At 42.6% G+C, this 24,967-nt stretch overlaps 1 protein-coding gene and 1 long non-coding RNA gene across 4 annotated transcripts in view; one reads left to right on the forward strand and one right to left on the reverse strand.

The window, feature by feature from the left end:
• BCL2 (BCL2 apoptosis regulator) overlaps window positions 1-24,967 on the forward strand; it is a 128,460-nt gene that overhangs the window by 982 nt on the left and 102,511 nt on the right. For 2 of the 3 annotated variants that reach the window (XM_045006008.1, XM_045006009.1), the window contains one exon: window positions 1-750. In XM_045006008.1, the coding sequence (XP_044861943.1) occupies window positions 184-750 (567 nt within the window). In that variant the 5' untranslated portion in view covers window positions 1-183. The remainder of the gene's footprint in view (window positions 751-24,967) is intronic. The other variant, XM_045006005.1, reaches the window with a different exon arrangement.
• The window catches only part of LOC123364154, a 27,753-nt gene continuing 3,497 nt past the window's right edge, over window positions 712-24,967 (reverse strand). The window contains exons 3-5 of the long non-coding RNA XR_006577017.1: window positions 24,786-24,929; window positions 3,491-3,587; window positions 712-840 (exon numbers count right to left, since the gene is read on the reverse strand). This is a non-coding gene — a long non-coding RNA (uncharacterized LOC123364154). The remainder of the gene's footprint in view (window positions 841-3,490; window positions 3,588-24,785; window positions 24,930-24,967) is intronic.

Below are 24,967 nucleotides of genomic sequence, written 5' to 3' on the forward strand. Positions count from 1 at the left end.
ACGAAAGTACCTCTGAGACCTGAGAGCTCCTCATACCATCATGAATGAAACCGCATCCAATACAATAACTGGATTATAATTTTTGGTGGTATTATTATTATTATTGGCTGCTTTACTTTTTTGGGTTCATCCTGCTCCTCTTCTTCCTCTCTCCCTCCTCCTTGCTGCTCCCTGTTGGAAATTATGGCTCATCCTGGGAGAAGAGGCTATGATAACCGGGAGATAGTGCTGAAGTACATCCATTACAAACTGTCACAGAGGGGATATGATTGGGCTGCCAATGAAAACAGAGGACCAGTTTCTCCAAATCTCTCTCCCCCTACTGCTACTGGGACCTCATCTGACCATGCTGGGCTGGTGTCTCTGCCTCCTGAGCCCCCTGGCTCGGCTGCTGCTAGTAACGTGCCCCTTGGTGATGGGCTGCGCCCAGCACCGCAGGCTGTTCTCTTGACTCTGTGCCAAGCTGGAGATGAATTTTCCCATCGCTACCACAGAGATTTTGCCCAGATGTCTGGCCAGCTGCACTTGACCCCATTCACGGCCAGGGGGCGCTTTGTGGCGGTGGTGGAGGAGCTGTTCCGAGATGGGGTTAACTGGGGAAGGATCGTGGCCTTCTTTGAATTTGGTGGTGTGATGTGCGTGGAGAGCGTTAATCGGGAGATGTCGCCTCTTGTGGACAGCATTGCTGTGTGGATGACCGAGTACCTGAACAGACATCTACACAACTGGATCCAGGACAACGGAGGCTGGGTATGTGTCCAGTATTCCTTTCTCTTTAAATTACAGTAAAATCTGCATCAGTCGGGTCACATACTATAGTGATGCAAGCAGTATAGACACCTATATAGAACAGAATATGAAAATCATAGTATACTTTATCCCAATGAAAGTAAGGCAGTAGTTTGGTTTGTGTTACTGTAGTGTTTATCAGCATGGCTGTTGGTATGGGCCTTCTGAAATGTCATGTCATGCAGGAGTTAAAGTTTGGGTGCGGGAGTGGTCACAGTTACCCAAGCTTTTAGCAGAGGATAGTGAAGCTGTACGTGTACACGCACACACACGCACACACACACACACCTTTCTTGTTGGCGGGTGCAGTGAGAGTTCTCCCTCCTGTTTCAATGTATTTTAACCATTGAAATCATACATACATGTCTCTTTATGGTAGAATGGGGTCACAGAGCAGTGTGGGAAAGGAAAGTAATGACGTTATATCCAGGAACGATGCTATAGACATGCATGACATGTGCTGCCTAATGCTTGAATGAGGTTGCAGGTAGTAGGGGAAAGGAAAGCATGTGTGTTTTGTGTTTACGCTCACCTTAGGAACAACATTCTGGTCAGGAACGCTATAAGCAGGCGAACCCTATATTACTGATAATCAAATGGATCGGTGCTCAAAACTGAGTATCATCTCATGTTTATAACAGCAAAGATTTAGAATGAGATTTTACTGATACACTAAAAGTAATAATTTTAAAATTCTCTTTATAGTGCTTGTATTGAATCATTTTCAGGAAAGAAGGAATAAAGTCCTTCTAAGAGACCTGGGGAGGAACTTTCTGTGACAATTTTCTGGAGAGTACATGATATTTGTTGTAGCCTGGTGTATTCCAAAGACAAGAAGTATTTTATGAGCCCCAGGGATAAAAAAATCTCTCGCTGAGGTGGTTTTAGATGGGATAAATTCAACTATAGGCAAGGAAAATCTACCATTTTCATCCTTACAATCAAACCTCATCTCTTTCTGTCTCAAATAATAGTTTTATCAATTGAAAGTTGGTTTCTCCTTTTCTGTATTAAATTTTGTTCCCAAGCACCTGATCTCAATTCATTCTTGTAATGTGCATAAACCCAATCTTATATGATATGCCTGTAATATATTTCTGAATCAGAGGAGTGTAATTGAGCAAAAGACACATTGCAACAGAAAACTTAACATATGAGTCAAGGGGCTGCCATAAATCATTTTAAGGGAGTAAGTATAATAGTTCTGGGGAGCTATAGGTCCTAGTTCTTTCTGCTATGAGGTATATTTATAGAGCGAAATCTGTTATATAACCATTTTTAATGCATTTTATTTATTAAACTCATTTTTAAAACATGTATAAACTGTTACTGTACTTAATTTTCAGCATCCATCATTTTCATTACTTAGTGTTATATTCTGAAGCATGCTACCTTGCAGTGATTGTCTCAGTTTAAATATTGAGAGCTTCCCTTCTCTCCCATGCACACAACTGGTTCTCAGCTCAAGGGGCTTTACATCCAAGGGACTAGGGAACACACATGGTGGGTAACGTAGGAATTTGGGGCACTCTACCACATTTGTGTTCTACTTCTGAAGTTAAACTCTCTCAGGGCAAGTGATTTAGACAGTGACGTTAACTGAAACATGAAGAAAAGCAGCTTGCTTTGGACGTTATAAATATGGTATAAAAAGTTGCAGTATGGACCTGAAAGATAGCCTTTGAAGATGACATTTCTCTAAACAAATCTTTAGCATTCCTTGGGACAGCTATTTATGCTGTGCATAGGAGAGCAGAACGTTTAGAATTTTTTAGATCTTTAAAATTAGGCCAAACATTAAAAGAATATCTTCCATTGACTTCAGTGGGCTTTGGATCAAGCCCTAATGCTATAGTGTGTGTATATTATCTTCTATTTAAAAAATATAAATAATGAATACAAATGAAAAATCTTGGCCAGATGATGCAAACATACTAATGTGATTTCTCGACATGTAGAAATACAATAACCTAGTACTCTAATGGTAGCCTTTAAAAGGAAAGATGCTTCTGAATGATACTTACTGTGATGTTTATCAAAGTTTCATGTAGTGACTGCTGATTCTTTTTTCTGATGAATGTGACACCATTTATTGTGTGTATATATTGGTAATGTACATATGTAAAAAGCTATGCAAATTATCACACCATAGACTTTCATTTGTATCTCTGTAAAATAGGTTGCACCAGTTGGGTCCTATGTTTATTAACAACATAGGTAGAAATTTCCAGGCTCAAATGCAGCTGTTGGGATCCTCATTTCAGATGGAGGAAATCCAAGATGGCACTTCTCATAGAATTTGTTTTTCAAAATGTGTAAAAGGAAAAACATGCTTCATGGCATAATTTATAGTGTGATGACACTTGCCAGGTGCTGGAAGCACTCTATTCAACCTGGCAGTTATTCACAACGTACCCAACATATGTCCTTATTACGGTATAATGAATGCCTCTTTATAAATAATTACTCACATGCAGACATATGGACACTTCATGTGGTCTAAGCATAACTGTATATCACATTTCTATACCACATGGGTACATGGTACAGCTATATGAAATGCATATTTTTACAGGCTTCTGCTTTCAAGTGTCGTGGTCCAATATGTAGTATTATGATCATTTGTAGTAGATGTGGTACTACAATGTATCGTTTATGAAGACTGTCACAAACTATAAGGGTCAAATGATCAGTCACAAACCTGTCTTATGCAGCAAACAAGTTGTTCAGCTTGTATTTACTCCATTTTGTAAGTGTACCTCTGGTAGCCAGGTCTGAAAGCTTTTGGCTGCAAATGTCTTTAAAAAACAAAAACAGTTATTAAACACCAGCAAGTATCTCCAAAAGGACCTACATGTATTATTACATAAGGAAAACAAAGAAAGAGAGAAACCCAAACAAACATAGTCAGGAATGGATATAACTTGTGGACTACAAATTTTAATGATTGTTAGATGTCTTAATACTTAGGTTGTTTAATGGCTTTGATACTCAAGACTTAAAAAAAACAAGTCAACAAACTGCCTAATTTAGGCTGTAGTTTTACCTTGCTATTCTGGTGGCACATAAATATGACTAAAAGATTTGAACACAGGTCAGGATGCTACAGTATTGTACTGTGACTTGATAAAAACATATTAATAATGTTACAAAAGAAATCAGAGAACCAGGTCATCTCTAGAATTTCATGGTATTAAGTATAATATATATATTTTTCTGATTGTCCAGTTAATGGCTTTATTTTATTTTTTCATCTCTGCTATTCTTGCTGTAGAATACTGATAAGTACAGCTTGTTACTTATGAGTCTGATTTAGGGAATCTTAAATAAGATGTACCTTTGGGGAATAACCATATTTGTTTTGGAATAATGTATTCCTAATAGGCTAGTATGGAGCCCAAGGACTAAATTACAGATCAGTGGTGCTCAACCTTTTTTATAGCCCAGCAGGTGACTCTCTTCTTGGGTTTGAGGGTTTGTTTGTTTTTTTTGGGGTGGGGGTGGGAAGAAGGAATTAAAAACAAAGAACAGAGGGTCATGGAATGAGAGAGGCACTCTCACAAACATATATTATAGAGAGGTGGGAGGGAGAGAGAGATTAATCCTTATTTGCGCTAGTGGTTAGTTCAGGTAGGTGGGGAAAATGGTACTTTGATGATTTACTTTACCTTCCAGTACAGCATTTTTTTTAAATTTATTTAGGGCCAGATTTTGATATTCTTACTTTGTTGAGTTGTCCTTTAGAAGTCCCGTTGGTTTCAGTGAGACAATTTGCAACATAAGGTCTTATGCGGTAAGGGCATCAAAATCTGTCCCTTTGCTGTTTTGATGAGTGCATTAGTTGTTGCTCAATTTTATTATATCCTTTTTTGAAATGTTAATATATGATGAGTTCTTCTGAGCCTCATTTTGACTCCGTTTAATGACTAAGTCACTATTTGACTGTTAAAGGGACACTGTCCGTTTGAAATCTGGTCCACCAAAAAAAAAATGAATTAATAGTAGTTTCAGGTACAAAACCTTCTGAGTCCTTTGCCAGGTTTTGTGGTTTTATAATCAATTTTCTTATTTATCACAATATTTTTCTCAGTGCTCTTGCTGAAGAAGAAACTAATCCCGTTAAGGCCTGTGTAACAGAAGAAACTAATTCTGTAAGAGAAACAGTGAAATGGACTATATACAAGCTGTTGTCAAATGCAAAAAGTAAACAGAGTGGGAAAAAAAAGAATTTTCTCTAATCTCTTTCATGTATAGTAATTATAGCTATACTTATAACAATGTTAGGTAACATATTTTCTGAAAGAAATGGTTGATTTTTAACTTGATCATGTATTTTTAAAGGTTGAGTACTACTGTTCTAGGAAATGGCTATATTGCCAATTGTAGTTAATTGCCTTCATATGGCAAAGTAATGTGATGTTCAAACAGCTGGTTGGGTTTATTCTTAGTTACAATATTGAGAACTATTTTTTCTGTGTTTGCGTTAATACATGTGTCCTCGGAGATGCTGTGTTTTCAGTGGCAAACTAAAAATATCTAGTTTAAGATTGGTGTTTTTTTAGTATGTGGATTGATACTACAATTTGCTAATCCACAAATGCATGGTAAATCCAATCAGATTGCTTTGCCAGCATACTGCAATGTAAATGCACTGATTCAGCAGAAGAGTCATAGGACCTATTCAGTGATGTGTGAAATTGTGTCGAGCAGGAACATTTTCCCAGCAGCCAAACGTCAGGGCCCAGATTTTCCAGTGTGGCACAGCTTGTTTGCACTGCATCAGTGGTGGAATCTGACCCTAAAGGGGATTTTAAACTTCCCAAGGAGAACTACCTCAACATAAAGTGGATCATTTTGGTGGTGCAAGGCTGGGATAACTGGGAAAAGGGGATACAATCAGAGAAAAGGGGATCCTCTTTAACCCTCTGTGTTGGTTTTGGTCTCTTGTGGGTTGCTTGATACTGGTATAAATTATAGCAAGTCTTGGGATCCTATGATGCAACAGAGGGAATGGCCAGGATGAGGAAAGTGCAAAGGTGTGTGTGGCAGCATTGGCTAGTGAATATGGCACTGGGCTGGAAGTTAGGAGACCTGGTTTCTATTCACTAACCTGCTGTGTGACCTTGGTCAAATCAGTTCCTCTCCATTGCCTCTGTTTTCTCTCCCACCTTTAGTTTGACTTGTCTGTTTAGCCCAGGGATCCTCACAATAAATTTTTTGGTGGCCTCAGAGTGCAGCCACCAACTCTTGCTGGTGGCCTCTATGACAATTTTTCTTAAACTTCTATTAACTTTAGGAAAAACAGATAAATATGCACATATACATGTCCAAATCATTATAATTTATTTATGTGGGGTTGGTTTTTTTTTTTGCAGACTCAATAATAAAAATAATATACAGTTCTCTACTCTTTACTTGACCTAAGCAGAATAGAAACACAAATAAGGTGCTTTGCACATTCTGGTCTTTTGTTGTTGTTTTTGGTTGACTTTTTAAAAAGAAGGCATGCTAGATAGTAAGTCTGCTGCTGCGAAAAGTAATATTTGTATGTTTGCTAATATCACTTTTCATAGCAGAGTTACCAGCTAGTTGGGAGGCTGTGAAAAGTGATATTAACTACCGTACAAATATCAATTTTCACAGCAGACTTACTGAGCCCTAGCAAGCTAGGGGACAAATTAAGCCCTGGATGGGGAGGTGGGTAGGGAGACAAGGGGGGTGAGCCCAGGGTCCAGGGCTGGAGCTTACCACCGCACGATCAGAGCCCGGGGCCAGAGGAGGCTGCAGGAGATCAAGGACAATAGTGACGGGGAACCCAGAGCTGGCACCTGCCGCTGCGTGGCTGGGATCCAGGGCCGGAGCCCTAAGTTCCATGACTGGAGCTTGGCTGAAGCCCGAGCCTCACCGTCCCCAGGAAGGCGCGGAACTCACTGGCTGCCTGCTCCTCTGGCGTTTGTGGCTCCTGAGGGAGAGAGGGCCCAATCTCTTCTGGTGGCCCTGGGGAAGAGGCACGGCTTTTAGCGCTCCCCCATACCCCCCAATCACTGCCCAGGAGGCTGTGGTCACAAGAAACGCCCCATAGTGACCAGGGCCGGCTCCAGGCACCAGCCGAGGAAGCAGGTGCTTGGGGTGGAACATTCCGGCTATTCAGGGGGTGGCAGTTTAGCATTTCGGTTTTGGGTTTTTTTTGGCTTTGGCTGTTCATCGGCTGGCTTTTTTTTTTCCTTTCTTTTTTTTTTTTTGCTTGGGGCAGCAAAAAAAAGTAGAGCCGGCCCTGATAGTGACTGTATTTGAGAAATGCTGGCTGTAGCAGGGTGGTCACCCGCTCCTGCCCTGAAGGGCTTGAAATCAGCCCTGGGACAGGGCTGAGGCTGCGTGAGGGCTGCTGCTGCTAGGGAGAGCAGCAAGCCTCAGCTGATTGGGGAAACAGCCACAGCTGGGGCCACGCCCCAATCAAAGCGTAGCTGGCCTTATAAAGGGCAGGGAAGCCAGGAGCTGAGAGAACTCTCCTTCTAGCTTTTGAGGGAGAAGGGCCTGGCTGCCTAGGAGTTGAGAAAGGTACCTAGAGTGGAGCAGGGCTGGGGAAAGGCCAGAGGAGCTGGGGAGCTCCAGCCCGGAGAACCCCCAGGCTGCAGGCCTTGATAAAGGCCAGGACAGGTACTGGGGTTGCAGAGGGGTAGCCTGGGGTAGGCAAAGGCAGCAGGTCCAAACCCTCCTTTGCCAGTGATGAATGGCGTGTACACTGCAGTCTGCTCCAGTGTACAGACGCTAGATGGTGACTGGCAGTAGCCACTGAGACGAGGTGGGGATAGAGGGTTGGGGGTTCCCCTGAGTGGGGAGACCCAGGTTGGGGGGTTGGTGCAGTGGGCAGAACCCTGGGCAAAGGGGCACTGGGGTCCAGAAAGGACACGGGGGCCAGCAGCAGCGAGACACTGGCCTGCAGAAGGCACGCCGGAGCTGGAAAAGCTAATTCCCTGGACAACCAGCAGGAGCTGCCGCAGCGGTGAGTTGTCACACTGGCTTAGACTATAAAATCTTCTGGACTATCTTTCACCATTGTGTTTGTAAAATGCCTAGTTTTGTAGGGCCCCAGTCATTGCATCTCTAGATGTTACAGTAATGAACTGTTACTACTACTCCTACTAATTAATGTACTACTAGTACATTAATCTTTGGCCTGTGCTTTGTGCAGATAAGCCATAGCTGCCTAAACTTAGTCAACAGCTGTAGCAATAAAACCATAATCAAAAACAGTGTGAGAAATCTGATTAAATAACACATCTTCTTTAGCAAAGTGGATTTTTTATCTTAGATTTTCGTCCCTTTTAGGAATTCAGTAATGTAAAGCTGCATATTGATAAAAGTATCAATTTTGTCAAGTTTTCGAGCAATTTTCTATTAGTGATAGCTTTGTATTTTGATTATGATTTTGTTCTGCTTTTAGTAAATTGTATTTTCTCCTCTTTAGTTCTAATTGACCGCTCGTCAGAGTCTCCAGCTTTCTGTAGTGATTTATAGTCACGCTTTCTAGTAATCATTTCTTAAACAGACGCAGTTCCAGTCTCTTAAATGTCAACAGTCACAAAGTAGCAGGAGCCCCAGAAAAGCCACAGCCATAACCTCCCCCCCCCTTTAGTCTTTCCCATCTAAGTTCATACAGCTTGACAGCTGAATGATGACCCCCCTGGGAAACACTGTGTGTGGGTGGCGCATGTTTAGAGGTTTTTACCTCTCAGTACATCCACAGAACCATTCTTAAATATGTGAATCATTTTGTAGCAGTAGTTTAGCAACTCTAAACAAAGGAACAGCAAAAGCACACTGCAGATAGAAAACAGAACTGTCTTAATATTAAATGTTTTGGAAGACTTTTTCAGATATGTAATGTATTTTGAAATTCAAAGGTTTAGCTAGAGTATCTAATTGTATGGCATTCTCATGGAATGTATCTAACGTTCTCGGAAGTTGATGGGAACATTTCCACTGATTTTAGTGGTCATTGGACCAGGTCCATGGAGTGCTAAACTCATGGGTCCTATTTTCTGTTCACAATGGTATAAATTAAGAGTAACTGCATTTGTTACATTATGTTGGTCACACACCAGCTTTACACTAACCTGGCTTGTGGTTTTTTCATCATGCAACAACATACAAAGTCATCCAGAAAATTAGCATTTACTAATTCACTTGGCACTTATGGCCTGACTCAGTGCCCATTGAGGTAAACGGAAAGACTCCAGTTGACATCAGTGGGCCCTGGATCAGTCTCTTAATCTTTTCTCTATTGTTTTCCATCACTGGTTGAAATATAAACTTAATTCTTCGTTTTCTCTCTGAAGGTAGTGGGTGCTGGTCCCTTATCAAAATATTTATTACTATTTAACTGAGAACGCAGTTGTTACTCAGTGACAACAAAATACAATTATTTTTGAGGGCAGTACTGGGATGGTGTTTCTCATTCCATGCACAATAATAGGATAAATGAAGGAGTGTGGTGCTATAAATCTGTTCCACAGCAGGATAACATCCAGACCTTCGTGACGCACACAGACACTGATGACCAGTTTGGAGAATTTTTATTCTGCTCTGGCATTTGGTTTCATAAATGATCAGATTTTTATTTGGCTTGTAAAAGAATATGAAGCTTGATAACTTTTCCAAGTGCACCCAGGAATCTAGCATTCCTTCTTCCTTTCCTGTTGGGAGGTGCACAGTATGCTATGTCCAAGTTGTAGCTGGTTTTTACCAATGTTATTTTGCAACTTGAATTATATGCAGAAGAATCTTGCTAATTCACACTGACTGGGAAGCTTCCTGTAATTGCCTGTATTTTACAAATTAGCAAGTATGATTTGAAGAACAAGAAAAAATACATTGCATAATGCACCTGTTCATTTAGGGCCCAATCCTGCTCCAAATGAAGTCACTGAAAGTTTTCCATTAACTTCAGTGAGAGCATAAGGAGACTTTATTTAAGCAATTGTTAAATGTTAACTGTTTCCGATACAGTAAAATTTAACCATTTCCTTTAACCAAATACTTCTTATTCAACGCATAATTAACCCCTGGTGCTTGGATTAGAAAACATGCCTTATAAAGAGATACCCGAGGAGCTCAATTTATTTACCTTAACCAAGAGATGGTTAAGGGGTGACTTGATCACAGTCATTAAGTATCTACATGGGGAATAGAAATTTGATAATAGAGGGCTTTTCAATCTAGCAGACAGAGGTATAACAAGCCCCAATAGCTGGAAGTTGAAGCTAGACAAATTTACTAGAAATAAGGCACCCATTTTTAATAGTATAGGTAATTAATCATTGCAACAACTAACCAGAGAAATTTCCATCACTTGACATTTCTAAATCAAGATTGGATGTTTTTCTAAAAGATATGGTCTACTTCACCCACGGCTATTGGACTTGAAGCAAGAATTAATTCCAGAAAGTCTTATGACTTGTGTTCATGCAGGAGGTCAGACTAGAAGATCACAATCGTCCCTTCTGGCCTTAAAATGTATGAATCTATTACACAAGATGTCCCTGTGTTTAAGAGCTTAGTTGGATTCAGTAAAGATTTACATTGATAATGAGAACATCCACACTTACATTAGACAGGATAAAAATTGCATATAAGGGATACGAACCCATATGAATTGGGATAAATCACACAATAACTGATGAAGTTTGGGAAAAAACTTCTATTGGTAGGCTAGTCCATCATTATTCATTATGTGGTTTCTTGTACATTCCTCTGAAGTAACTAGTACTAGTCACTGTCAGAGAGAAGATGCTGGACTAGATAGACCACTGGTATGGTGTGGGAATGACTATGATTACTTCATAGTTTACTCAAATGTAGAATAATATATTTTGTAAAAGTATTGAAATCTCTAAGTATGAGGCCTTGCTGTAGCAACTCTTCTATTAAAACTACATTGAGAAGTGGGGTTGAGTCTGTGCTTCTTTTCAGGAGTGTTGTATTTGTGGGCTATTGAATTACATATTGATGAGATTTTTACTGGCATTACAATAATTTTATTAAAATTGTAATTTTAAAGGCATTTTATTTTGTAAGAGCATCTACACTATTGAATTTGCTGTTGTACTCACATGTATTTAATTAATAAAATTAATAGGAATAGTGATACATTAAAAGAATGCTATCATTCCATGTTAGAAATAAAATGAGTGAAGAGTTGGTTACCATGTTTTGTTAATAAGAAAAGATAACTCATCACCACTATGTATGAGTGGGTTTCACCCTATTAATATGTATGATTTTATGTACAGAAATCATGTAATTCAGGGAAATGATCCCCCTTTCCCCCAAAGAGATATTAAAGCACTGTAGTCTAGTTATTACAGAAGGGGACTGGGAGCCAGAATTCCTTAGTTTATTTCTTGGTTCTTCTACTGATTGGGTGTGTGATCTTGAGCCAGTCATTTAATCTCTCTCTCTCTGTCTCAGTTTACCCAACCGTGAAATGGATACTTGATATGCCTGCCTCGTAGCAATGTTGAGAAGCACAGGCTACCAGGCATTTTAGGTCTACCTTTTTTAATTAAAAAGAAAAGATTTTACATGGTTTTCATGGCAGTTTTGGGTTTGGAGTTAAACAGTATTCTATAGTGCTTACATTCATTGTTGCTGCAGTTGGCCAGTAGGTGCAACCAGAAAATAATTAGATAGATTAGAAAGTGACTATTGGCCAAATTTAACTCAGTGAACTGCAGAAAAATAAAAGGTTAACTGTTTCAATATAAATTATATTTAAATGCTTTCAGCCTTAATAATGTAATGCGTTTAGCAAAGCAGGTAGAGGAAATTACCAGTGAATGGAAAAACAAGTTATTTTGGTCAATTTGGAGGTTGGTTTGCTGTTTTGTAGATTTTTATTTGGAAAATCCATGGAAAATTTTCAGTGCTATAGTTTGCAGCTTTAGGCCTTTCCCTTGTGCATGAGTAGGCCTTTCCTGGTAAACATTTAACAAAGGAAACTCTCTTTCCTTTCAGTTTGCCTTATACACATGTATAAAACGAATTACATTATTTTAGCGGTACACACACAATACATCTGCATGCACGCACACACATGCTCCTTCACTAGTGCAAATCTGCTTCCTAAATAAGTAAATCTCAGGTACAATTAGACAAAATATGAAGACATATTCACTCAAATAAGATATGACTAATTACCAAATCAGTGGAGCTATTCATGAGCTTAAAATTAGGCACATGCTTCACTACCTTGCTGAACTGGGGCCTGTCTGTCCTTGGTATAGACAAAACTCCTATTTGATCCTGTGGGACTTTTGCCTGGGTGATGACATTAGGATTGGGTCCTATGGCTGTAGTCTAGTGAAATGCTTTTTTATAGCAATATACTGTATATTGCAAAGCTTGTGTTGTGTTACTTCGGTTAAATAACTTTTTTAATCAATTTTGTACTAGAGGAAAGAGTATTTATTCTTAAGTTGTCATTTTCCTTAGGAGAACCTGTGAAACAGATTCCAAGTAAGTAAAGGAGAAACAGAGCTTAGGAACAGGTTTGCTGAGTTGGAATATGAAGAAGGGGCACAGCAGGCAGTAACTAAAGGTGGGCGGGCAAGGAAGAAAAGATGAGCGGCTATTCCTGTAAGAAACCCAGAGTTCAGAACCCCAGGAGGATACAGGATGACTTGCAGCCAGAAAGAACAGGCGGAAGGCCGGAAAATCTCACCATCACCAGGAAAAGGCAGGTTTATGTGACTGGGGGCTCCCTACTAAGAAGAACAGACAGGCCTGTCACCGGAGCTGATCTGGAGAACAGAAGAGTGTGCTGTCTGCTGGGAGCCAAGATACAGGATGTGGACCTGTAGAAGAGGCTGAAGAGGATCCTAATGGGAGCTGGAAATAATCCACTGATTGCCCTTTATGTGGAAACAAATGATACAGCTAGATTCTCGCTGGAACATATCAAGGGAGATTATGCCAAGCTGGGGAAGATGCTTAATGAAATGGAGGCTCAGGTATCTCCAATGGGATTCCGCCTGTCTCTAGAGGAGGAGAAGGAAGGCAAGACAAGATTATGACGATCAACAGATAGCTCAAGCAGTGGTGCTGTAAGGAGGGCTTTGGGATGTTCGACCACTGGGAGGCGTTCATGGACAGAGGACTGTTCTCATGGGATGGACTCCTCCTGAGTAGGGAGGGAAATAGACTTCTGGGATGGAAGTTGGCACAACTCATTAAAGGAGCTTTAAACTAGGAACTTGGAGCAGATGGTTGGGAGATGCTCGTATGATCCCCACACCTGAATTTAACATTGGGGGAGAGGAAAATCAAGTAAGAAAGGATACAGCAATGGAGAAAGGAAGAGTAGTGGGTAGGAGAATGGACGTTACCAGGAAAGATAATGCTGATACCAGTCAGGCGATACTGGCAGTAGAATGACCGACTGTACCCAATTGGGCGAGGAATGTGGGTGAAGCCAAGCAGCAACAATTAAGATGATTGTAGATCAATGCAAGGAGCCTGGACAACAAAATGATGGAACTAGAACTACCGGTGCAGGAAGTGAAACCAGGGATTGGGATGAAATATGGTGGAATAGTAGTCATGACTAGAGTACAGGTTTTGAAGAGTATGTGCTGTTCAACGAAGACAGAAATAAAGGCCAAGATGGTGGGGTAGCATTGTATATTAATGATGAGGTAGACTGTGTAAAGAAATTAGAAGTGTTGGAATGGATAAGACCGTGATTTTTTTGGGGCCAAAATCACGTTGGGGAAGAAAGCTACCAGAAGGTCCCCGGGCTAGTGCTCAGGGTGTGCTACAGACACCACACCCCCACCCACCCACCCCCGATCAGATTTGACTGTGGCTAGAGACCTCTAATGCTTTTAATGAAATAAATACTACTGGGAAATGTGTGATTATCGAAGACTAACGTCCCAGATATAGATTGGAGGACAAGTGTTACTACTAAGGGTACGTCTATACTTACCGTCCGGGTCGGCGGCTAGCGTTTGACTTCTCAGAGTTCGATATATCGCGGCTAATCTAGACGCGATATATCGAACTCCGAACGCGCTCCCGTCGACTCCAGAACTCCACCACCGCGAACGGCGGTGGCGGAGTCGACGGGGGAGCCGCGGACTTCGATCCCGCGGCGTCTGGACGGGTGAGTACTTCGAACTAAGGTAGTTCGAGTTCAGCTACGCTATTCGCGTAGCTGAACTTGCGTACCTTAGTTCGACCCCCCCCCCGCCAGTGTAGACCAGGCCTAATAATAGGGCCCAAATTTTCATGCATGTGATAGCCGACAGATTTCTTTACCAAATAGTAGCTGAACCAACAAGAGGTGATGCCATTTTAGATTTGGTATTGGTGAGTAGTGAGGACCTTTATAAAAGAACTGGTTGTAGGCGACAACCTGGGTTTGAGTGATCATGAACTCATTCGGTTTAAACTAAGTGGAAGGCTAAACAAAAATAGATCAGCAATTATTGTCTTTGATTACAAAAGGGCAAACTTGCATCCCAAGCAAGGGGGGGAAATTGTAGGGAAAGGCTGCAGACTAAGCTTCATGAGCAAGCATCCCAAACGGGTGATTAAGAGAAAGCAGACAGCCTACAAGGAATGGAAGATAGGAGGGATCAGCAAGGAAAGTTACCTCTTAGAGGTCAGACAGTGTAGAGATAAAGTGAGAACTACCAAAAGCCAAGCAGAGTTAGACCATGCAGAGGGGATTAAAACCATTAGCAAAAGGTTCTATAGCCATATAAATAAGATGGAAAGAAGAAGTGGGACTGCTAAGCACTGAGGATTGAGTGGAAATTAAAGATAATCTAGGCCTGGCCTGGCACCTAAACAAATACTTTGCCTCAGTTTTTAATGAGGCTAATGAAGAGTTTGAGGTAGTAGCAGGGTGGCGAATGAGGATATGGAGGTAGAAATTACCCCATCCAAGGTAGAAGTCAAGCTCAAACTGCTTAATGGGACTACATTGAAGGGGCTGGGTAGTCTCCATCCAAGAATATTAAAGGAACCAGCACATGAAATTGCAAGCCCAATAGCAAGGACTTTTAATAAATCTGTAAACTCGGGTTGTATCCTGGGTGACTGGAGAATTGCTAATATAGTTCCTATTTTTCAGAAAGGGAACAATGTGATCTGGGAAACTATAGGCCTGTTAGTTTGACATCAATTGTATGTAAGGTCTTGGAACAAATTTTGAAAGAGAAAGTAATTAAGGACAGAGAAGTTAATGGTAATTGGGATAAAACACATCATGGTTTTACAAAAGGTAGATTGTGCCAGACCAACCTGATCTCCTTCTTTGAGAAGATAACTGATTTTTTTAGACAAAGGAAATGCAGTAGATCTAATCTACCTGGATTTCAGTAAGGCATTTGATACAGTTCCCACATGGGAAATTATTAGTTAAATTGGAGAAGATGGGGATTAATATGAGAATTGAAAGGTGGATAAGGAACTGGTTAAAGGGGAGACTACAACGGGTCATACTAAAAGGTGAACTGTCAGTCTGGAGGGAGGTTACTAGTACAGTTCCTCAGGGATCGGTCTTGGGACCAATCTTATTTACCATTTTTATTACTGACAAAGTGGGAGTGTGCTAATAAAGTTTTCAGATTACACAAAATTGGGAGATGTTGCGTATACAGAGGAGGACTGGAATATCATACAAAACAATCTGGATGACCTTGTAAACTGGCGTAATAGAAATGGGATGAAATTTAATAGTGCAAAGTGCAAGGTCATGTATTTAGGGACCAACTACAAGAATTTTTGCTATAAACTGGGGATGTATCAGTTGTAAGTGACAGAGGAGGAGAGAGACCTGCATGTATTGGTTCATCACAGGATGACTAAGCGCCAGTATGATGTGTCCATGAAAAAGGCTCATGTAGTCCTAGGATGCATCAGGTGAGGTATTTCCAGTAGAGATAGGGAAGTGTTAGTACTGTTATACAAGGCACTGGTGAGACCTCATCTGGAATACTGTGTGCAGTTCTGATCTCTCATGTTTAAGACAGATGATGAATTCAAACTGGAACAGGTGCAGAGAAGGGCCACTAGGATGATCTGATGAATGGAAAACCTACCATATTCACAGGAGACTCAAAAGGAGTGTGGCTTGTTTAGCCTAACCAAAAGAAGGCAGTTGGGAAGTATGATTGCCCTCTATAAATACATCAGAGGGATAATACCAGTGAGGGAGAGGAGTTATTAAAGTTAAGCGCCAATGTGGACACAAGAACAAAGGATATAAACTGGCTATCAACAAGTTTTAGGCTTGAAATTAGACGAAGGTTTCTAACCATCAGAGGAGTGAAGTTCTGGAACAGTCTTCCAAGGGGAATAGTGGGGGCAAAAAACCTAACTGGCTTCAAGACTGAGCTTGATAAGTTTATGGAGGGGAAGGTATGATGAAACTGCCAACAATGCCATGTAGCTGATCTGCAACTGCTAGCTGCAGATATCTCCAGTGGTCAGTGATGGGGTGCTAAGTGGGGAGTGCTGTGAGTTACTACAGAGAAGTCTTTCCCAGGATCTGGCTGATGGGTCCCTGCCCACATGCTCAGGGTCTAACTGATCGCTATATTTGGGGTCGGGAAGGAATTTCCCCCCAGGACAGATTGGCAGAAACCCTTGGGGTTTTTCACCTTCCTCTGCAACATGGGACATGGATCACCTGCAGGTTTAAACTAGTGTAAATAGTGGATTCTCTGTAATTTGAAGTCTTTTTAAACCATGATTTGTGTACTTCAGTAACTCAGCCAGTGGTTAGGGGTCTATTACAGGAGTTGGTGGGTGAGGTTCTGTGGCCTGCGATGTTCAGGAGGTCAGACTAGATGACCATGATGGTCCCTTCTGTCCTTAAAGTCTATGAGAATACTTAGAGACTGCAATACAGAATGTAGGAGAGTGCATTATTTCTTATTTTAAAAAAACCTAAAGGATTATTTCCTTTAAAAAGTCTACAAGTCATTTTAGTCTTGATTTATTTATTTTTTGTTAAATAAAATGTACCCAGTTAGAAAAAACATCTCAGTACAGAATTAAATTAAATGAATGACATTTAAAAACAAAATTAAAAACACCCCAAGGCGCTCTACTGCCAGATTCTGAATAAAAATAAGCTGTGGACTGTGTCCTCAAGAATCTGCAAATGTAAGTTAGGTCAGACACAGTCAAGAACTATCCGCCAAGATCTTCTGGGAACTCCTCACCTCTGACATTCAGTTTAGGGACTATTGCAGTGGTGGGCAACCTGCAGCCCATCAGGGTAATCTGATTGCAGGCCGCGAGACATTTTGCTGACATTGACCGTCTGCAGACACTGCCCCCCGCAGCTTCCAGTGGCCCTGGTTCTCTGTTCCCAGCCACTAGGAGTTGCGGGAAGCAGCGGCCAGCACATCCCTATGGCCTGCCACTTCCCGCAGCTCCCATTGACCGGGAACGGTGAACTGTGGCCATTGGGAGCTACAGGGAGCCGTGCCTACGGACGATCAACCTCAGCAAAATGTCTCGTGGCCCGCAATCAGATTATCCTGATGGGCCACAGGTTGCCCTCCACTGGACTATTGGCTTAGTTGCCTCAGCTGATCTCTACTGCAGTGGTACATTTGTAGGCCATAGGCAGTCTGTCATGTAACCAGGACTCAAGCCATATAACACTTCATTGATCAAAATCAAAAGCCTGAATTGCACTTGGAAATGAATAGGAACCCTGTAAAGTATAAATGCCATTTACACTACCAGGGACAGATCTTCAACTGGTATATATTGTCAGGAGCTATGATATTTTATACTAGCTAAGGATCTGATCTCTTCCCTGAATGGTGTAAAGGGTCATTAGTGTAACTGAGAATCAGTACTAGTGAGCCCATCATTTTCAAACTATCATTTGACCTGTCCCATTTCTTTATTGTCCCAAATATACTACTCTGTAGTAACAAATAGTAATACTATTTTACATTTTATAAGAGAGAACTAATTTGCTCACCTTTTAAATTCATTTGCTTCTAGAATGCAAGGTGGTAATCCTTTAGCCGTACACAGCATCACTAAACAGCAGTTTAGGACAGGACATGAAAATTATTGTGTTCATTTGAAACTTCAGGTGGCAGGCAGAATGTAAATAAATGACCCACCCTGGAATTCCATCAGAATGCTATAATAATTGATCGTTGGCTTCAGAGCAGCTTCAGTAGAGGATTCTACCATTCTGTTTTAAACTAGGGTATCAAATCCTGGACCCACTGAAGTTAGTGGCAAAACTCCTATTGATTTCAGTGAGTCCAGGATTTCACCCTAGGATTCTAAGACTACCGGTAGCTATGGTTAAACAGGGAGTCCTAAAAGCGTCCTGAATTGTTTAACTGTGGAACATAGCAATGCTGTGCAGAAGTGGCAGACAACATTGGAGGTTCTAAAATTTTGGCCTAAGCCTGCATGTTCAGTGAGTCACTTACATCAGCTATCAGACAGATGCATTCAACAGTGACCATTTGCATGAAAGTTGGGAGGTTTTTGTTGTTTTAGAATTTTTGTGGTTCCACTGTGTCTCTTATTTAGGCATCTTATTTAAGGATTCCACCAGTAAAACCATGTTTCATCCTCAGCTAATAATCAGCTGATGAAATTATTTGGTACTTTATTGTAGTGAGTCAGAAGCTCATGACTGCTCTTCACTCGGGTTTTCATTATGCCTCTTGCAAACAATGGGAGAACCTGTCAAGTCCTCCCTTTTTACCTTTTTCTAATCTTCCAAGGATGATTGCTTCCACTGAGAGAAATGTATCTTTTTCAGGAGCTATTTTAATCACAATTCATTTCTTTGTTTTCCAACAAAAACACCCCTCAGAACACTGGTTGGAGTACAGGATAACAAATTCGACACAATTTTGACCTCTGCAACCAGCTTATTGGACAAGTAAAGACTGCAACGTTGGCTTACTGCTATGCTGTATACATGGGATGAGCTCATGGTTGAGCTGGAGAAAATTTGTTCTTTATTTTATTTTATCTATATTTCCTCATACAGACTATATGTTTATCCTGTGCTCAAACGAGTCTATTAATTTTAATAAGTGTCCTAGAGATAAAACTGACAATGGGAGGCAGACTCTTTGGTTTGCAGCCTCTAATAGCTAGAATGCAATAAACAAACACCAGTTATCACTATTAAGAATAGACCGGAGGTTCCTTTCTAAGTAACTCCCTTGTGATCAGATTCACCAACCAGTTCAGTATTTGTTTTTTAACAACATGCCTTGCGTTCAATGACCTGTCTTGGAGATGAACCCCCTGCTGTTTTGTTTTTTTTGCCACCAGTGCCATTAGTCAAGACTCAAGTTATCTTTAGTGTTGTCCCAAAATAATACTATGCTATTTCTGAGGGCTAGTAACATTATATGCTATTACATGTAAGCCCTAGGTGTGAAAATAACAGGTGGCCATTGTGAAGCAGAAGTCAAGAATTTATTTAATTCTCTTTATCAAAAAAAGAAGTAAAACACATGCTACAGTCCAAGCCCTTGCACTATTCTGGTGGTACACAAGGGCTGGAAAGCAGCCAGCAGAGTTGGCATAGCTGGCTCCGATGTCTCTTTCCCTGAAGCAGTGTCTGGTATAAGGGGTGTGTCAGTGGCATGGCGAGGATATATAAAGCTCTTGCAGTCCATAGCTGGCAGATGCCTCTTGCGAACTGTTACCATTCAGAATAATTTAGAGCAGTCCACAAGGTTCTAAAGCAGGGGTGGGCAAACTACGGCCCGGGGGCCGCATCTGGCCCTTCAGACATTTTAATTTGGCCCTCGAGCTCCCGACGGGAAGCGGGGTCCAGGGCTTGCCCTGCTCTGCATGTGCCGTGGCTCTGTGCAGCTCCCAGAAGCAGCGGCATGTCCCCCCTCCAGCTCCTACGCGTAGGGGCAGCCAGGGGGTCCACATGCTGCCCCTACCCCAAGCGCCACCCCCGCAGCTCCCATTAGCCGGGAACTGTGAGCATTCATGGCCTGCCATACAATTTCCATACCCAGATGTGGCCCTCAGGCCAAAAAGTTTGCCCACCCCTGTTCTAAAGTATGGTGGAGCTGGCATAGAATCAGTCCCAGGACCAGGTTTAATTCTCTAGATTTAATCCTGAGTGGAGCGCAGGAGCTGGTCCAAGAGGTAACTATAGCAGGACCGCTTGGAAATAGTGACCATAATACAATAGCATTCAACATCCCTGTGGTGGGAAGAACATCTCAACTGCCCAACACTGTGGCCTTTAATTTCAAAAGGGGGAACTATACAAAAATGAGGGGGTTAGTTAGACAAAAGTTAAAAGGTACAATGACTAAAGTTTGAAATCCCTGCAAGTTGCGTGGGCCCTTTTTAAAGACATCATAATAGAGGCCCAACTTCAATGTATACCCCAAATTAAGAAAAACAGTAAAAGAACTAAAAAAGACCCACCGTGGCTTAACAACCATGTAAAAGAAGCAGTGAGAGATAAAAAGACTTCCTTTAAAAAGTGGAAGTCAAATCCTAGTGAGGCAAATAGAAAGGAGCACAAACACTGCCAACTTAAGTGCAAGAGTGTAATAAGAAAAGCCAAAGAGGAGTTTGAAGAACGGCTAGCCAAAAACTCCAAAGGTAATAACAAAATGTTTTTAAGTACATCAGAAGCAGGAAGCCTGCTAAACAACCAGTGGGGCCCCTTGATGATCAAAATTCAAAAGGAGCGCTTAAAGATGATAGTCATTGCGGAGAAACTAAATGGATTCTTTGCTTCAGTCTTCTCGGCTGAGGATGTTAGGGAGATTCCCAAACCTGAGCTGGCTTTTGTAGGTGACAAATCTGAGGAACTGTCACAGATTGAAGTGTCACTAGAGGAGGTTTTGGAATTAATTGATAAACTCAACATTAACAAGTCACCGGGACCAGATGGCATTCACCCAAGAGTTCTGAAAGAACTCAAATGTGAAGTTGCGGAACTATTAACTAAGGTTTGTAACCTGTCCTTTAAATCGGCTTCGGTACCCAATGACTGGAAGTTAGCTAATGTAACGCCAATATTTAAAAAGGGCTCTAGGGGTGATCCCGGCAATTACAGACCGGTAAGTCTAACGTCGGTACCGGGCAAATTAGTTGAAACAATAGTAAAGAATAAAATTGTCAGACACATAGAAAAACATAAACTCTTGAGCAATAGTCAACATGGTTTCTGTAAAGGGAAATCGTGTCTTACTAATCTATTAGAGTTCTTTGAAGGGGTCAACAAACATGTGGACAAGGGGGATCCGGTGGACATAGTGTACTTAGATTTCCAGAAAGCCTTTGACAAGGTCCCTCACCAAAGGCTCTTACGTAAATTAAGCTGTCATGGGATAAAAGGAAAGGTCCTTTCATGGATTGAGAACTGGTTAATGGACAGGGAACAAAGGGTAGGAATTAATGGTAAATTCTCAGAATGAAGAGGGGTAACTAGTGGTGTTCCCCAAGGGTCAGTCCTAGGACCAATCCTATTCAATTTATTCATAAATGATCTGGAGAAAGGGGTAAACAGTGAGGTGGCAAAGTTTGCAGATGATACTAAACTACTCAAGATAGTTAAGACCAGGGGTCTCAAACTCAAATGACCCCGAGGGCCGCATGAGGACTAGTGCATTGGCCCGAGGGCCGCATCACTGACACGCCCCCTTGCTGCCCCTGGCCCCACCCCCAATCCACCCCTTCCATGAGGCCCCGCCCCTGCCCTGTCTCTTCTCCACCTCCTCCCCTAAGCGCGCACAGTTTTAATAAATATATACACTCAGTAATGCACCTCACTCAAAGGACAAAACACGCACTTAGATTTACTGCCTAAGGCTCTGGGAGGGAGTTTGGGTGGGGGAGGGGGTCTGGATGCAGGCTCTGTGCTCGATGCAGGCTCCAGGCTGCGGCAGGGGGTGGGGGTGCAGGCTTTGGGACGGAATTTGGGGATAGGAGGGAGTGCAGGGGTGAGGGCTGTGGGGCTGAGGGCGAGGGGTACATGATGCAGGAGGGGGCTCAGGGCTAGGGAAGAGGTTTGGGCTGTGGGGTGAGGGCTGTGGATGAGGGGTTCATGATGCGAGGGGGCTCAGGGCTAGGGAAGAGGGTTGGGCTGTGGGGTGAGGGCTGTGGATGAGGGGTTCATGATGCGAGGGGGCTCAGGGCTAGGGAAGAGGTTTGGAGTGTGGGGTGAGGGCTGTGGATGAGGGGTTCATGATGTGAGGGGGCTCAGGGCTAGGGAAGAGGTTTGGAGTGTGGGGTGAGGGCTGTGGATGAGGGGTTCATGATGTGGGGGCGCTCAGGGCTGGGGCAGAGGATTAGGGTGCGGGGGGATGAGGGGTTCATGATGCGGGGGGGCTCAGGGCTGGGGCAGAGGATTAGGGTGTGGGGGGATGAGGGCTCTGGCTGGGGCTGAGGATTAGGGTGCAGGGGGATGAGGGGTTCATGGTGTGGGGGTGCTCAGGGCTGGGGCTGAGGATTAGGGTGCTGGTGGAATGAGGGCTCTGGCTGGGGCTGAGGGTTTGGGGTTGGAGAGGCTCAGGGTAAGGGAAGCCTGCCTTGCCAGTACTGGCGGAGGGCAGGCACTAGGACCTTGCACCCTAATCCTCAGCCCCAGCCAGAGCCCTCATTCCCCCCGCACCCTAATCCTCTGCCCCAGCCCTGAGCGCCCCCACATCATGAACCCCTCATCCCCCCGCACCCTAATCCTCTGCCCCAGCCCTGAGCGCTTCCCTTCCCCCCCCGCCCGGCCCCGGCGGGTCCCGCTTCCCTTCCCCCGGCCGGCCCCGGCGGGTCCCGCTTTCCCCCCCCCCTTACCCGAGCGCGTCTCCAGCGGTCCCGCTCAGAGCCGCGGGGTGAGGGGGCGGGGCGGGGAGCCCCCCGCCGAGCGCAGCGCTCAGCCCAGAGCTCCCAGCCCCGCCCCCTCCCCACGCGGCTCGGATCGGGGCGGGGCTCAGGCGCTCGGACGGAGACTCGGCGCTCTATGCGCCGAGGCTCCAGGAGAGGGGCGGAGGCGGGAGCCTCCGCTCTTCTCTTGGGGGCCCCTGCGGAGCTCCCCTGGGGAGCTCCGCGGGCCGCAGGGAAGAGCTCCGCGGGCCGCATGCGGCCCGCGGGCCGCATGTTTGAGACCCCTGGTTAAGACCAAAGCAGATTGTGAAGAACTTCAAAAAGATCTCACAAAACTAAGTGATTGGGCAACAAAATGGCAAATGAAATTTAATGTGGATAAATGTTAAGTAATGCACATTGGAAAAAATAACCCCAACTATACATACAACATGATGGGGGCTAATTTAGCTACAACGAGTCAGGAAAAAGATCTTGGAGTTATCGTGGATAGTTCTCTGAAGATGTCCACGCAGTGTGCAGAGGCGGTCAAAAAAGCAAACAGGATGTTAGGAATCATTAAAAAGGGTATAGAGAATAAGACTGAGAATATATTATTGCCATTATATAAATCCATGGTACGCCCACATCTCGAATACTGTGTACAGATGTGGTCTCCTCACCTCAAAAAAGATATTCTAGCACTAGAAAAGGTTCAGAAAAGAGCAACTAAAATGATTAGGAGTTTAGAGAGGGTCCCATATGAGGAAAGATTAAAGAGGCTAGGACTCTTCAGTTTGGAAAAGAGAAGACTAAGGGGGGACATGATAGAGGTATATAAAATCATGAGTGATGTTGAGAAAGTGGATAAGGAAAAGTTATTTACTTATTCCCATAATACAAGAACTAGGGGTCACCAAATGAAATTAATAGGCAGCAGGTTTAAAACAAATAAAAGGAAGTTCTTCTTCACGCAGCGCACAGTCAACTTGTGGAACTCCTTACCTGAGGAGGTTGTGAAGGCTAGGACTATAACAATGTTTAAAAGGGGACTGGATAAATTCATGGTGGCTAAGTCCATAAATGGCTATTAGCCAGGATGGGTAAGAATGGTGTCCCTAGCCTCTGTTCGTCAGAGGATGGAGATGGATGGCAGGAGAGAGTTCACTTGATCATTGCCTGTTAGGTTCACTCCCTCAGGGGCACCTGGCATTGGCCACTGTCGGTAGACAGATACTGGGCTAGATGGACCTTTGGTCTGACCCGGTATGGCCTTTCTTATGTTCTTATGTTATGTTCTTATGTTCTTATGTTCAGGGAGCTGCAACAGGCTCCTTTGTGGCTTCCCACTCCTTGGGTGCACCTGAGAGTCTCTAGCACATGGACTTGATAATATGAGGTTTTAGCATTTAATTTTTTTTTAACATTGAAATCCATGATCCAAATTGATTATCTATATATCTCTATGCCCAAATGAATTGTGACTACCTTTTGACTTTGTCTTTGAATTGCTAAGATTTCTTTTTTGTCATTATGGTGTTATTGTCAACTATGTTGTTAGGGATTCAAGCTGAGCTTTTTGTAATTATGAGAATTTTGTAACTCTTGCCTATTTGACTTTTTGTTATAGATAGCTTACTGTAACTTTATTAAAGGGTGACTAAAATATAATATAAAAATGCATGAATTTACATATCCTGTAACATTTGAAATACTTTCGTGTGTGTGTCCACACACACACACTGGACCCTCGCTAGAACACGGGATTTGGGATCCATGCTTGGTACCGTGTTAATGCAAGGACCGCGTTAAAATGAATTGCAATTAAAGTAATTAAATTTGGGGTCCATGGCCACGACTGCATTGTATGCGAATTCGCACTATATAGACACATCTTCTAGTGAGAGTCCAGTGTATATAGGTTACAGTATATGCATCCTAATTATTTTATTCCCATTGGCAAAGGTTTCAAACCTTTTAACACTTATCGGAAATGCTTTTAATGTAACTATTTTTTTAAGAAAAAAAAATTGACCTTTAGTTATTCAGACACGTGTAGCCTTAAAATTACAAACAGATTAATCTTACTTTAAAAATGTAAGAATTGTTTTCTTAAATAAACACAACAAATAAGAAAACTCAACCTGTCATGGCCTGAGTTCAGCGTTCTGTGTTTCTCCTAGGAGAATTGCTGACACCAGATTACCCGTACAGCAGAGCAGGAAGCTACATTCCTTATGCTTTCAAGTGTTTAGTGATGTCAAGTCCTTGCAGGGGAAACATAATACCTGGTGGATAAACGAACCGGAAATATTTTTCAAACTTT

Source organism: Mauremys mutica, chromosome 2 (assembly GCF_020497125.1).
Source record: "Mauremys mutica isolate MM-2020 ecotype Southern chromosome 2, ASM2049712v1, whole genome shotgun sequence".
Taxonomy (NCBI): Eukaryota; Metazoa; Chordata; order Testudines; family Geoemydidae; genus Mauremys; species Mauremys mutica.